This window comes from Salmo salar, chromosome ssa04 (genome assembly GCF_905237065.1).
Source record: "Salmo salar chromosome ssa04, Ssal_v3.1, whole genome shotgun sequence".
In the NCBI taxonomy this organism is placed as follows: Eukaryota; Metazoa; Chordata; class Actinopteri; order Salmoniformes; family Salmonidae; genus Salmo; species Salmo salar.
Genome location: NC_059445.1, coordinates 80,203,601 through 80,219,771, shown reverse-complemented (window position 1 = coordinate 80,219,771; position 16,171 = coordinate 80,203,601). Strand labels below are relative to the sequence as shown.

General features: G+C 44.2%; 1 protein-coding gene across 2 annotated transcripts in view; it reads left to right on the top strand.

Annotated features, from left to right (window-relative positions):
- LOC106603922 (teneurin-2) overlaps positions 1 to 16,171 on the top strand; it is a 129,269-nt gene that overhangs the window by 84,897 nt on the left and 28,201 nt on the right. For both annotated transcript variants that reach the window (XM_045717387.1, XM_045717388.1), the window contains 4 exons: positions 4,695 to 4,796; positions 6,390 to 6,584; positions 7,231 to 7,431; positions 9,544 to 9,729. In XM_045717387.1, the coding sequence (XP_045573343.1) occupies positions 4,695 to 4,796; positions 6,390 to 6,584; positions 7,231 to 7,431; positions 9,544 to 9,729 (684 nt within the window). The remainder of the gene's footprint in view (positions 1 to 4,694; positions 4,797 to 6,389; positions 6,585 to 7,230; positions 7,432 to 9,543; positions 9,730 to 16,171) is intronic.

Genomic DNA, 16,171 nt, shown 5'->3' with positions numbered 1-16,171 from the left:
GCACTGATAAAAGTGTTGGAAAGGATAGAGATTGAGTCATAAAAGACATCCCTGTGGAGTCCTCTCCGTCTGCACACAGCGCCTGTCACACAGTTGGCCATCCCTGAACACTAGACGAGCACGCAACAGCTGAGAACAAACAAGAGGTAAAAACACAGCAAATGTTTCCACTCACTTTGGTTTTTGAAGTATTCGTGACTCTCTGGAGCCCCCATGAAAGAGAACCACTATGTCCACACGTGTAGGCTCTGCTCTGCTGCAGTAAAAGCATCACACAACCTCTTTGATTTAGAGATCAATTTGAATGATAACATTCTCTGAGGAGGATGCTGCTGAGAAGAGAACCCAGGCCAAGAGAACAGAACCGGACCTTCACCTTGACTGAAAGAGAGGAGGAAGAGAGCAAAGATGGATGGCTTAGCTTGGCAACTGTAGCTCCTAACTCTGCCCTGTGCAAGTCAGCCTAAAGACACACATTGATATACATGAGGTCAAAGCCAGCGTTTTGTATTCATACAGTAGACTCTTTTAGTATATGAATACGAATCTGCTCGTTGTTCATTTGCCTTTGATACTTCCGTAAACCTGTAATCGTCCGTGGGGAAGCACACACGACACACAGCGGTGGCTGGAGTATCCTCTCCCACTGCCGTACTGCCATGGGGACACTGAGTGATCCAAGCAATTCAATTACAGATACTGTACTTACCTCTGCAGTGGGGATGAGTACTGGTGTAATTATGGAGAACGAAGGGGTGTGAGGACATTTGGGCCAAGCTAAGAAGTTGTAGTATACTGAATCATTTAAATCATGTGTTAGACAGTCACGCCACAGAGGCATTTTCAATTATCGGTGCAGTGCATTTTTTATTTCTTAGCTAATTGTCTCTCTGCTAATGGATGTTTACAGATAAACAGTGGTAATAAGAATTCCTAAATCTCAACAGATGCATGTATTACTTACTGCCAGGATCTGGCTTACCCAGTGTAGTGCCCAAGTTCATTCTTCCGTCAAACACTAGACATTCTGCGTTAAACTCTATTTTAACAGACTATTATATTAGCTATAGAAAGGCTAGCAGGTTCAGACTTCAGTAAAACTTTAATGACTGTTAATTATTTAGACATATCTAATTATGAACGGTAGGGAGGTAAGAGGTGATGAGGGAAGGAGTCTGCCTGATCAAAACTGGAGAGGGATAATAGAGGAGGGATAAGGAGAGGGATATTAGAGGAGGGAGAAGGAGAGGGATAATAGAGGAGGGAGAAGGAGAGGGATATTAGAGGAGGGAGAAGGAGAGGGATATTAGAGGAGGGAGAAGGAGATGGATAATAGAGGAGGGAGAAGGAGAGGGATATTAGAGGAGGGAGAAGGAGAGGGATATTAGAGGAGGGAGAAGGAGATGGATAATAGAGGAGGGAGAAGGAGAGGGATATTAGAGGAGGGAGAGGGATAATAGAGGAGGGAGAAGGAGAGGGATAATAGAGGAGGGAGAAGGAGAGGGATATTAGAGGAGGGAGAGGGATAATAGAGGAGGGAGAAGGAGAGGGATAATAGAGGAGGAGGAAGGAGAGGGATAATAGAGCAGGGAGAAGGAGAGGGATAATAGAGGAGGGATAAGTAGAGGGATAATAGAGGAGGGAGAAGGAGAGGGATATTAGAGGAGGGAGAAGGAGAGGGATATTAGAGGAGGGAGAAGGAGAGGGATATTAGAGGAGGGAGAAGGAGAGGGATATTAGAGGAGGAGGAAGGAGAGGGATAATAGAGGAGGGATAAGTAGAGGGATAATAGAGGAGGGAGAAGGAGAGGGATATTAGAGGAGGGAGAAGGAGAGGGATATTAGAGGAGGGAGAAGGAGAGGGATATTAGAGGAGGGAGAAGGAGAGGGATATTAGAGGAGGAGGAAGGAGAGGGATAATAGAGGAGGGAGAAGGAGAGGGATAATAGAGCAGGGAGAAGGAGATGGGTAATAGAGGAGGGAGAAGGAGAGGGATATTAGAGGAGGAGGAAGGAGAGGGATAATAGAGGAGGGAGAAGGAGAGGGATAATAGAGGAGGGAGAAGGAGAGGGATAATAGAGGAGGGAGAAGGAGAGGGATAATAGAGGAGGGAGAAGGAGAGGGATATTAGAGGAGGGAGAAGGAGAGGGATAATAGAGGAGGGATAAGTAGAGGGATAATAGAGGAGGGAGAAGGAGAGGGATATTAGAGGAGGGAGAAGGAGAGGGATATTAGAGGAGGGAGAAGGAGATGGGTAATAGAGGAGGGAGAAGGAGAGGGATATTAGAGGAGGAGGAAGGAGAGGGATAATAGAGGAGGGAGAAGGAGAGGGATAATAGAGGACGGAGAAGGAGAGGGATAATAGAGCAGGGAGAAGGAGATGGGTAATAGAGGAGGGAGAAGGAGAGGGATATTAGAGGAGGAGGAAGGAGAGGGATAATAGAGGAGGGAGAATGAGAGGGATAATAGAGGACGGAGAAGGAGAGGGATAATAGAGCAGGGAGAAGGAGATGGGTAATAGAGGAGGGAGAAGGAGAGGGATATTAGAGGAGGAGGAAGGAGAGGGATAATAGAGGAGGGAGAAGGAGAGGGATAATAGAGGACGGAGAAGGAGAGGGATAATAGAGCAGGGAGAAGGAGATGGATAATAGAGGAGGGAGACGGAGAGGGATAATAGAGGAGGGATAAGGAGAGGGATATTAGAGGAGGGAGAAGGAGAGGGATATTAGAGGAGGGAGAGGGATAATAGAGGAGGGAGAAGGAGAGGGATAATAGAGGAGGGAGAAGGAGAGGGATAATAGAGTAGGGAGAAGGAGAGGGATAATAGAGCAGGGAGAAGGAGAGGGATAATAGAGGAGGGAGAAGGAGAGGGATATTAGAGGAGGGAGAAGGAGAGGGATATTAGAGGAGGGAGAGGGATAATAGAGGAGGGAGAAGGAGAGGGATAATAGAGGAGGGAGAGGGATAATAGAGGAGGGATAAGGAGAGGGAGAATAGAGGAGGGAGAAGGAGAGGGATAATAGAGGAGGGAGAAGGAGAGGGATAATAGAGGAGGGAGAAGGAGAGGCATAATAGAGGAGGGAGAAGGAGAGGGATAATAGAGGAGGGAGAAGGAGAGGGATAATAGAGGAGGGAGAAGGAGAGGGATAATAGAGGAGGGAGAGGGATAATAGAGGAGGGATAAGGAGAGGGATAATAGAGGAGGGAGAAGGAGAGGGATAATAGAGGAGTGAGAATGAGAGGGATATAAAAGGAGGGAGAAGGAGAGGGAAATAGAGGAGGGAGAAGGAGAGGGATAATAGAGGAGGGAGAAGGAGAGCGATATAAGTGGAGGGAGAAGGAGAGGGATAATAGAGGAGGGAGGAGAGGGATAATAGAGCAGGAAGAAGGAGAGGGATATTAGAGGAGGGAGAAGGAGAGGGATAATAGAGGAGGGAGAGGGAGAGGGATAATAGAGGAGGGAGAAGGAGAGGGATAATAGAGGAGGGAGAAGGAGAGGGATATTAGAGGAGGGAGAGGGATAATAGAGGAGGGAGAAGGAGAGGGATAATAGAGCAGGGAGAAGGAGAGGGATATTAGAGGAGGGAGAAGGAGAGGGATAATAGAGGAGGGAGAGGGAGAGGGATAATAGAGGAGGGAGAAGGAGAGGGATAATAGAGGAGGGAGAAGGAGAGGGATAATAGAGGAGGGAGAAGGAGAGGGATATTAGAGGAGGGAGAAGGAGAGGGATAATAGAGGAGGGAGAGGGATATTAGAGCAGGTAGAAGGAGAGGGATAATAGAGGAGGGAGAGGGAGAGGGATATTAGAGCAGGTAGAAGGAGAGGGATAATAGAGGAGGGAGAGGGAGAGGGATATTAGAGGAGGGAGAAGGAGAGGGATAATAGAGGAGGGAGAAGGAGAGGGATATTAGAGGAGGAGGAAGGAGAGGGATATTAGAGGAGGGAGAGGGAGAGGGATAATAGAGGAGGGAGAAGGAGAGGGATAATAGAGGAGGGATAAGGAGAGGGATAATAGAGCAGGGAGAAGGAGAGGGATAATAGAGGAGGGAGAAGGAGAGGGATAATAGAGGAGGGAGAAGGAGAGGGATAATAGAGGAGGGAGAAGGAGAGGGATAATAGAGGAGGGAGAGGGATATTAGAGCAGGGAGAAGGAGAGGGATATTAGAGGAGGGAGAAGGAGAGGGATAATAGAGGAGGGAGAAGGAGAGGGATAATAGAGGAGGGAGAGGGATATTAGAGCAGGGAGAAGGAGAGGGATATTAGAGGAGGGAGAAGGAGAGGGATAATAGAGGAGGGAGAGGGATATTAGAGCAGGGAGAAGGAGAGTGATAATAGAGGAGGGAGAAGGAGAGGGATAATAGAGGAGGGGGAGGGAGAGGGATAATAGAGGAGGGAGAAGGAGAGGGAACAATCACATCCTTCTCTATTGTATATAATATTTCATCATTAATATATATTTGGTTATAATAATAATATATTAATATATATTTGGATTTAATAATAATATATTAATATATATTTGGTTATAATAATAATATATTCATGTATATTTGGATTCAATAATAATATATTCATATATATTTGGATTCAATAATAATATATTCATATATATTTGGTTATAATAATATATTCATATATACAGTCTTTGGTTATAATAATATCTTGTCTGTTTCAATCCTTGCTGTTCAATCTTAGATTCAGTGCAAGAATGCCCGCAGAATTGCCATGGAAACGGAGAGTGTATGTCGGGTGTGTGCCACTGCTTCCCAGGGTTCCATGGCATGGATTGTGCCAAAGGTACGAACTTTGTTATCACCTAGATTATATTGGTTTGTATAGGCATATTATAGGTATTGTATAGGTATATATTATAGGTATTGTATAGGTATATTATAGGTATTGTATAGGTATATATTATAGGTATTGTATAGGTATATTATAGATATTGTATAGGTATATATTATAGATATTGTATAGGTATATTATAGGAATTGTATAGGTATATTATAGGTATTGTATAGGTATATTATAGGTATTGTATAGGTATATATTATAGGTATTGTATAGGTATATATTATAGGTATTGTATAGGTATATATTATAGGTATTGTATAGGTATATATTATAGGTGTTGTATAGGTATATATTATAGGTATTGTATAGGTATATATTATAGGTATTGTATAGGTATGTATTATAGGTATTGTATAGGTATATATTATAGGTATTGTATAGGTATATTATAGATATTGTATAGGTATATTATAGGTATTGTATAGGTATATTATAGGTGTTGTATAGGTATATTATAGGTGTTGTATAGGTATATATTATAGGTATTGTATAGGTATATATTATAGATATTGTATAGCTATATATTATAGATATTGTATAGGTATATTATAGGTATTGTATAGGTATATTATAGGTGTTGTATAGGTATATATTATAGGTATTGTATAGGTATATATTATAGGTATTGTATAGGTATATATTATAGGTATTGTATAGGTATATTATAGGTATTGTATAGGTATATATTATAGGTATTGTATAGGTATATTATAGGTATTGTATAGGTATATTATAGGTATTGTATAGGTATATATTATAGGTATTGTATAGGTATATATTATAGATATTGTATAGGTATATTATAGGTATTGTATAGGTATATTATAGGTGTTGTATAGGTATATATTATAGGTATTGTATAGGTATATATTATAGGTATTGTATAGGTATATATTATAGGTATTGTATAGGTATATATTATAGGTATTGTATAGGTATATTTAAGCAATAAGGCCAGAGGATGTGTTATTTATGGCCAATATACCACGGCTAAGGGCTGTTCTTACTCACGACGCAACGCGGAGTGCATGGATACAGCCCTTAGCTGTTCAACCAATCAGCATTCAGGGCTCAAACCACCCAGTTTATAATTAAGCAATAAGGCCAGAGGGGGTGTGGTATATGGCCAATATACCACGGCTAAGGGCTGTTCTTATGGACACAGCCCTTAGCCGTGGTATATTGGCCATATACCACAAACCTCCGAGGTGCCTAATTGCTATTATAAACTGGTTATCAACGTAATTAGAACAGTAAAAATAAATGTTTTGTCATACCCATGGTATACAGTCTGATATAGCTTTTCTTTCAGCCAATCAGCATTCAGGGCTCGAACCACCCAGTTTATAATATAGAATATTTTACCCCTATCTTTAAACTCATAAAAAGAGACACCGTGAGTTATTTTGAGTCATGTCCAAAATGACAATCTCAACATGAGTGACTCACTAATCCATATATAAAAATGGAACAGGATGGGAAGCCGCTGTCTTGCACCTCGTCTTACCTGCTGTGTCTCTCATTTCTCCTGTCTAGCTGCCTGCCCAGTCCTCTGCAGTGGGAATGGCCAATATGACAAGGGCTTGTGTATCTGCTACAGCGGATGGAAGGGTCCAGAGTGTGATGTCTCAGTGGGCCAGTGCATTGACCCAGAGTGTAACGGCCACGGCACCTGCTCCGAGGGCTCTTGCACATGCTCCGCCGGTTACCGTGGCGACACCTGTGAGGAAGGTAAGTGCTAGAATAGAGCTTATCCCTATCACATACACACTCATTCACACACACACACTCGTTCACATACACACTCGTTCACACACACTCTCGGATACACGCACACGCACACGCACACGCACACACACACACACACACACACACACACACACACACACACACACACACACACACACACACACACACACACACACACACACACACACAATTGTCTCTACTTTAGTGCCATATTAAGTTTCAGAATGGATGAGACTGCAGTGGTTTATACATCAGAAACTTTATTAAGGGAATGGAATCCATTTTATTGATCCGGCTTTTAAAGAATTGCCCTGGATCTGATTCATTCAATTGTGTTCTGATGGGTTTCTGCTCATCTGGGATGAAGTGAAGATGGAGCCAAAAGTAGGTTGAAGAGAAGAGAGGGGTAGAAGGGAGCGAGGGAGACAGTGATGGAGGACTAGAGAGAGTTCGGATTATAGAAAGAGACTGAAAAAGACAGCAGTAATGGCTGTCGTTTACTTCCTGTCTTTCATTATATTCACCGCTTTAAGTATATTCACTATTCTCTACTGCTGCTACTACTACTAATAAAGTTTTTGAGCGTGGTGCATTGACATCATGTCTCTCTTGCTGTTCTGTGTTCCAGTGGACTGTTTGGACCCTGGCTGCTCTGGCCATGGTAGCTGTGCAAGTGGACAGTGCCACTGTAAACCAGGCTGGGCAGGCCCCCTCTGTGAGCATCCCAGGGCCCAGTGCCCAGACCAGTGTCACGGACACGGGGCCTTCATACCCGACACGGGCATCTGTAGCTGCGATCCAAACTGGATGGGACCAGACTGCTCCATGGGTAGGTGACACCTCATGGCACTACGCCTCTCCCCATGCGACCTTATTTTTGTGTGTATATACTGACATGTATGTGGAACTGACAACCACACGATATTATTCTTTAGTTGTTTTTTATGTGTGTCTTTAGTTCTTTTTTTTTATATACACCACCGTTCAAAAGTTTGGGGTCACTTAGAAATGTCCTTGTTTTTGAAAGAAAAATAAAAAAATGTGTCCTTTAAAATAGCATCAAATTGATCGGAAATACAGTGTTAATGTTGTAAATGACTATTGTAGCTAGAAACAGCAGATTTTATATGGAATATCTACATAGGCGTACAGAGGCCCATTATCAGCAACCGGGATGCTAGCCTTCTATGCAGAGTTGCAATATCTCAGACTGGCCAATAAAAATAAAATATTAAGATGGGCAAAAGAACACAGGCACTGGACAGAGGAACTCTGCCTAGAAGGCCAGCATCCCGGAGTCGCCTCTTCACTGTTGACGTTGAGACTGATGTTTTGCGGGTACTATTTCATGAAGCTGCCAGTTGAGGACTTGTGAGGCGTCTGTTTCTCAAACTAGACACTCTAATGTACTTGTCCTCTTGCTCAGTTGTGCACCGGGGCCTCCCACTCCTCTTTCTATTCTGGTTAGAGCCAGTTTGCTCTGTTCTGTGAAGGGAGTAGTATACAGCATTGTACAAGATCTTCAGTTTCTTGGCAATTTCTCACATAGAATAGCCTTAATTTCTCAGAACAAGAATAGACTGTCGAGTTTCAGAAGAAAGTTCTTTGTTTCTGGTCATTTTGAGCCTGTAATCGAACCCACAAATGCTGATGCTACAGATACTCAACTAGTCTAAAGAAGGACAGATTTATTGTTTCTTTAATCAGGACAACAGTTTTCAGCTTTGCTAACATAATTGCAAAAGTGTTTTCTAATGATCAATTTGCCTTTTAAAATTATAGATTTGGATTATAGATTTGGATTAGCTAACACAACGTGCCATTGGAACACAGGAGTGATGGTTGCTGATAATGGGCCTCTGTACACCTATTTTTATTAATTTTTTTACCTTTATTTAACTAGGCAAGTCAGTTTCGTCAGACGTTTCCAGCTACAATAGTCATTTACAACATTAACAATGTCTACACATTGTTTATTTATGGCCTATTTATTGCCTTAACTGCCTTATCTTACCTCATTACACTCACTGTATATAGACTTTTTGTTTTCTTTTTTCTACTGTATTATTGACTGTATGTTTTGTTTATTCCATGTGTAACTCTGTGTTGTTGTATGTGTCGAACTGCTATGCTTTATTTTGCCCAGGTCGCAGTTGCAAATGAGAACTAGCCTACATGGTTAAATAAAGGTGAAATAAATAAATAAAATGTTAAAAAATACACTGTATCTCTGATCAATTTGATGTTATTTTAATGGACAAAAAATGTGTTTTTCTTTCAAAAACAAGGACATTTCTAAGTGACCCCAAACTTTTGAACGGTGGTGTGTATACTGCCGCCCTTAGTCACCATGACCACAGCTCCTCTGTGAAAACCCTTTCCCTCTGTCCATCCACACCGTGGCCACAGCTCCTCTGTGAAAACCCTTTCCCTCTGTCCATCCACAGCTCCTCTGTGAAAACCCTTTTCCTCTGTCCATCCACAGCTCCTCTGTGAAAACCCTTTTCCTCTGTCCATCCACAGCTCCTCTGTGAAAACCCTTTCCCTCTGTCCATCCACACCGTGGCCACAGCTCCTCTGTGAAAACCCTTTCCCTCTGTCCATCCACACCGTGGCCACAGCTCCTCTGTGAAAACCCTTTCCCTCTGTCCATCCACAGCTCCTCTGTGAAAACCCTTTTCCTCTGTCCATCCACAGCTCCTCTGTGAAAACCCTTTTCCTCTGTCCATCCACAGCTCCTCTGTGAAAACCCTTTTCCTCTGTCCATCCACAGCTCCTCTGTGAAAACCCTTTCCCTCTGTCCATCCACACCGTGGCCACAGCTCCTCTGTGAAAACCCTTTCCCTCTGTCCATCCACAGCTCCTCTGTGAAAACCCTTTCCCTCTGTTCATCTAGTATGCTGATCCACTGTCTTTGTACTGTGCTACTGTGCCTCCACAGAGGTTTGCTCGTCGGACTGTGGCGCCCACGGCGTGTGTTTTGGCGGAGTGTGTCGCTGTGATGAGGGCTGGACCGGCGCCGGATGTGACCAGCGTGTCTGTAACCCGTTGTGTGTAAAGCACGGGACCTGCCGGGACGGAAAGTGTCAGTGCCAACAGGGCTGGAACGGAGAGCACTGCACCATCGGTATGCATCTGGCCAATCAGCCAACACCCTGGCACGCTAACATACTAACACAAACAGTAGTACGCTGCCTCTATCCTCCCACTGTAGTAACTCTCAGCCAAACAGAGAAACTGTCACCCACATGTTTAAAAGATACATGGTGTTTGTTCCCTAAGCCTTACGTTATGAGGCGGTAGTGTCACTTCCTGATCCTGTCCAATGTTTGTCCTTCCACAATGTAGCTCTTTTTCTATGGTTATATAAAGAGCATTATGTCTCTCAGCAGCAGATGTAGCCACTGATTCTGATGTGTCCTCCTTTCCTGCTCCTCTCCTCCGCATCATTAACAAGCTCTCCAGTTCATCTGGATTGGTTCCTCCACGAGAGGGAAAATGGGTAATTTATAGTCAAAGTACCCAGCCACATCTCCACATCCATCTCCAGCCTCCCAGCCTAGTCACCAATGTTCCCTCTAAGATGAGTGCATTAAGAATTGCCAGCACAAGATTGAACTTGACTAAAAATGTACAGTACACTATCTTTCCTGGCTTTAAACAGATACAATTTTCCCCTCTACTATGGTAATTGGATTGAAACAACGTAATAACAGTCCCTTTCATATGCAACAAAACCAGATCTTACTTCAAGACTAAGTTGGTGATTTGTTGTTGGCTGGTCCGGTGAGGAGTGGCCTTGTTCTATTTCACTGGCACAATCCTTTTTTCCGTCACCCGTAGTCGGAAAGTAGCCTAGATGCGCATTTGAAATCACAAAGCAGAGCCGCCGTGTAGCCGCGTATATAGCCGCCGTGTAGCCATGTATATAGCCGTCGTGTAGCCGCCGTGTAGTCGTGTAGCCGCCGTGTAGCCATGTATATAGCCGCCATGTAGCCATGTATATAGCCGCCGTGTAGCCATGTGTATAGCCGTCGTGTAGCCGCCGTGTAGTCGTGTAGCCGCCGTGTAGCCATGTATATAGCCGCCGTGTAGCCATGTATATAGCCGCCGTGTAGCCATGTGTATAGCCGCCGTGTAGCCACGTGTATAGCCGTCGTGTAGCCACCGTGTAGTCGTGTAGCCGCCGTGTAGCCATGTATATAGCCGCCGTGTAGCCATGTATATAGCCGCCGTGTAGCCATGTATATAGCCGCCGTGTAGCCACGTATGTAGCCACGTATATAGCCACCGTGTAGCCGCTGTGTAGCCACGTGTAGCCGCCGTGTAGCCATGTATATAGCCACCGTGTAGCCGCCATGTAGCCGCCGTGTAGCCGCCGTGTAGCCGCCGTGTAGCCGCCGTGTAGCCGCCGTGTAGCCATGTATATAGCCACGTATATAGCCGCCGTGTAGCCACGTGTAGCCGCCGTGTAGCCGCGTGTAGCCGCCGTGTAGCCATGTATATAGCCACCGTGTAGCTGCGTATATAGCCGCCGTGTAGCCACGTGTAGCCGCCGTGTAGCCATGTATATAGCTGCCGTGTAGCCACGTGTAGCCGCTGTGTAGCCACGTGTAGCCGCCGTGTAGCCACGTGTAGCCGCCGTGTAGCCGCCGTGTAGCCGCCGTGTAGCCATGTATATAGCCGCCGTGTAGCCGCCGTGTAGCCACGTGTAGCCGCCGTGTAGCCGCCGTGTTGCCGTGTAGCCGCCGTGTAGCCGCCGTGTAGCCGCCGTGTAGCCATGTATATAGCCGCCGTGTAGCCGCCGTGTAGCCACGTGTAGCCACGTGTAGCCGCCGTGTAGCCGCCGTGTTGCCGTGTGCACATTTGTTGAGTTGCTAGTTAGTGAGTTAATTTTCAGTCACCTATTTAGCCAATTGTGTTACAGATCATTCCCTATTTTTGTAAAGTGATTTGAGCTTTCAGACCAGTAAAACATTAGTCCTAGAATGTCAAGCCATGAACACCACATATTAGTTTTTGTAGGCAATATCATGGAAGACAACAGCTATCTACACTGTGTGGACAAAAACATTAGGAACACCTTCCTAATATTGAGTTGCACCCCCTTTTGCCCTCAGAACAGCCTCAATTCATTGGGGCATGGACTTTACAAGGTGTCAAAAGTGTTCCACAGTGATGCTGGTCCACGTTGACTCAAATGCTGGATGCTGGCTCGATGTTCGGTGGTGGACCATTCTTGATACAAACAGAAAACTGTTGAGCGTGAAAAACCCAGCAGCGTTTCAGTTCTTGACACACTCAAAGAGGTGCACCTGGCACCTACCACCATACCCCGTGCAAAGGCACTTAAATCTTTTGTCTTGCCCATTCACCCTCTTGAATGGCACACATACACAATCCATGTCTCAATTGTCTCAAGGTTTAAAAATGCTTATTTAATCTGTCTCCTCCCCTTCATCTACACTGATTGAAGTGGATTTAACAAGTGACATCAATAAGGGATCATAGCTTTCCTCTGGATTCACCAGTTCAGTCTATGTCACGGGAAAGAGCATGTTTTGTACAGCATTTGCTCCATTGGTTTAGTTGATAGGCCACTCTGATACGACTACATAATGCTCAAATAGCCACAATAGCCTTTTGGCCACTGTCGGAAACTGTAACTTAAAGTGGGTAAAGTGTTCACAGTTGCACGTGTACCAGAAGTTGCACAGAACGCTTGCAAAATGAAAGTTTCAGCTCACAACACTTTGGGGGCGGGGGGGATTTGAGCCAACATTGCTAGTCACCCACTCTCCAGTAGAGTAGCCTGGGCAGCAGGCCTCTCGGTACTCCTTAAGACACACTCAGCCTTCCTGGGAGCCAACAAATAGGGACAGCCACTCTGCCCCATCATTCAACCCCCAAGGGCTTTAATTTCCTCTGTTATTTTCCTCCCATCTGATGAGAAAAACATCTCCCTGGGGCTCCACTGTGGGCTGTGTTGTTAGAGCCATGTGAAAAGGCCAGCGCTGTGTGCTAGCTCCCATTCTCTGTTCATTCTATGTCCCTCTCTAATTAGTGTTGAGAGAGTTGAGTGTGAAGAAGGAGCTTCATCTCCTCTCCACTTTACTGTGATGAACCACGTCATGTTGAGTATCACCTCCATCTCATGTCCACAGTTTCGTCCCTACACAGATTCTCTGGCAGGCTATTCCAGAGGCTGGGGGCTAAGTAAATAAAAAGCATGTCTGGCATGTATTGGGGTGTACAGTCGTGGATTGATTTAAAAACCAGTAGAAGAATCTTAAAATGATTTCTAAAACTCCCAGGCAGCCAGTGCAGAGACCTTAAAAGCGGTCTAATGTGTGCTCTCTGTCTGGTCTTGGTCAGTACCCGTGCTGCAGCATTCTGGATGTTTTGTAGTTGGCTTTCTTGGGTAGACCAGACAGGAGAGCATTACAGTAGTCAAGCCTGCTTGTAATAAAAGCATGGATGAGTCTCTCTGTATCAGCCTGAGAGAGAAACGGCCGCACCTTGGCAATGTTCCTCAGATGGTAAAAAGCTATTTTGGTCACATTCCTAATGTGTGATTTGAAATTTTAGTTCAGAATCTAAAATGTGGTGACACAGAAATGTAGAGTTGTTAATCGTCTGAGTAGCAATGAAAATCCATGCTGTGCTTTCTGATAACGCTGCCAAGGGGTAACATATATACTGAACCGTAACAGAGCCAAAATCAAACCTTGTGGAACGCCACATGTGATATCTATTTTCTCTTGAGTTATGCGCATCAACGGTGAGAAAAAACTCTGTCGACCGGTTAAATAGATCCTAAACCAATTAGAAGTGGACCGGAGAGACCAACCCAGCTCTCCAGTCTATCCAGCAGGACATCATAGTCAACAGTGTCGAATGCAGCACTTATACTGAACAAAAAATATAAACGCAACATGTAAAGTGTTGGTCCCATGTTTCATGAGCTGAAAAAAAAGTGCAAAAAGCTTTTTTCTCTCAAATTTTGACCACAATTTGTTTACATCCCCGTTAAGTGAGCATTTCTCCTTTGCCAAGATAATCCATCCATCTGACAGGTGTGGCATATCAAGAAGCTGATTAAACAGAATGATCATCACACAGGTGCACCTTGTGCTGGGGACAATAAAAGGCCACTCTAAAATGTGCAGTTTTGTCGCAAAACACAATGCCACAGATGTCTAAAGTTTTGAGGGAGCGTGCAATTGGCATGCTGACTGCTGGAATGTCCACCATAGCTGTCAGAGAATGTAATGTTCATTTCTCTACCATAAGCCACCTCCAACGTTGTTTTAGAGAATTTGGCAGTGCATCCAACCGGCTTCACAATCGCAGACCACGTGTAACCATGCCAGCCCAGGACCTCCACATCCATCTTCTTCACCTGCAGGTTAATCTGAGGTGGTGCTGAGGAGTATTTCTGTCTGTAATAAAGCCCTTTTGTGGGGAAAAACTAATTCTGATTGGCTGGGCCTGGCTCCCCAGTGGGTGGACCTGGCTCCCCATCCCAGGCCCACCCATGGCTGCGCCCCTGCTCAGTCATGTGAAATCCATAGATTAGGGCCTAATGAATTCATTTCAGTTGACTGATATCCTTACAGTATATGAACTGTAACTCAGTAAAATCTTAGAAATTGTTGCATGTTGCATTTATATTTTTGTTCAGTATAAATCCAAGAGTAGAAGGGCAGAAAGCTGTTTGGCATCTGTGTTGGCTCTAGAATCATTTACCACACTAACTAAGGCTTGTCTCTGTGCTGTAGTGGGCACGGAAACCAAACTGCAATTTTACTACAGTTGGTACTTTAAAAAATCATTTAGCTGTTTAAAATCCACATTTCTCCAGAATTGTACTTAAGAATAGAAGGTTGGAGATTGGCTGAAAATTGCTAAGAGCTGAAGAATCTATAATAGTTTCACCGTAGAAGTTTTTAGTACAGTGGGGAAAGTGCCGGTGAACACTGAGTTATTAACACTTCTTCAAATATGCAATTAAAAACTGTTTTGAAGGAGGTTGTGGGGATAGGATCGAGAAGGCATGTAGAAAGCTTAAGTTGTGATATCACTTTCCTGAGCATGTATGTGTCAACCAGGGAAAATAAATCCATAGAGCCTTTATGTGGTAAGCCAGGGCACATATCATCAAACTTCACATTTTCAGTCACATCACGTCTTGCTTGACTGATCCCCAGCCTAGTGCTTGTTATTTTATCTCTGAAATATGCTGCAAAGTCATCAGGTTTAGTTGTGTAGGAAAGTTCCCATATGTTTGTGGGGGTAGGATTTATCAGGCCATCAACGGTTGAGAAGAGCACTCTCAAATTATTCTGATTAGTAGTGATCAAGTTAGAGAAATGAGCCCTTCTGGCATTTTCTATTGTCTTGTTATATATGTCAAGTTGCTCTCTCAGTATATCATAATGGACCTCCAGCTTTCTCTACTTCTTCTCTGCCTTTCTGCAATTTCTCTTTAAACAGATTAGTTTCCTCATTCATCCAAGGGGTTCTCTGTTTGCATGTGTCCTTTTTCAACTTTACTGGAGCTATGGCATCAATAGTTGCCATTCATTTACTATTAAAGTGATCAACTAAATCATCACAAGAGGAAGGCAGAATAGGTGATGGTGTATTGTTCATACACACTTAATAATGTGTTCAGTATTACCCTGCGCTATGAGCAAAAAGGTAGTAAAAAAGACACAGTGGCGTTCAGATAAAGCAACATCAACAATAGAGGGTATGTCAATAGAAAGCCCCTTGGTAATAACCAGGTCCAGTAGAAAGCCCCTTGGTAATAACCAGGTCCAGTAGAAAGCCCCTTGGTAATAACCAGGTCCAGTAGAAAGCCCCTTGGTAATAACCAGGTCCAGTAGAAAGCCCCTTGGTAATAACCAGGTCCAGTAGAAAGCCCCTTGGTAATAACCAGGTCCAGTAGAAAGCCCCTTGGTAATAACCAGGTCCAGTAGAAAGCCCCTTGGTAATAACCAGGTCCAGTAGAAAGCCCCTTGGTTATAACCAGGTCCAGTAGAAAGCCCCTTGGTTATAACCAGGTCCAGTAGAAAGCCCCTTGGTAATAACCAGGTCCAGTAGAAAGCCCCTTGGTTATAACCAGGTCCAGTAGAAAGCCCCTTGGTAATAACCAGGTCCAGTAGAAAGCCCCTTGGTAATAACCAGGTCCAGTAGAAAGCCCCTTGGTTATAACCAGGTCCAGTAGAAAGCCCCTTGGTAATAACCAGGTCCAGTAGAAAGCCCCTTGGTTATAACCAGGTCCAGTAGAAAGCCCCTTGGTAATAACCAGGTCCAGTAGAAAGCCCCTTGGTAATAACCAGGTCCAGTAGAAAGCCCCTTGGTAATAACCAGGTCCAGTAGAAAGCCCCTTGGTAATAACCAGGTCCAGTAGAAAGCCCCTTGGTAATAACCAGGTCCAGTAGAAAGCCCCTTGGTAATAACCAGGTCCAGTAGAAAGCCCCTTTGTTATAACCAGGTCCAGTAGAAAGCCCCTTGGTTATAACCAGGTCCAGTAGAAAGCCCCTTGGTAATAACCAGGTCCA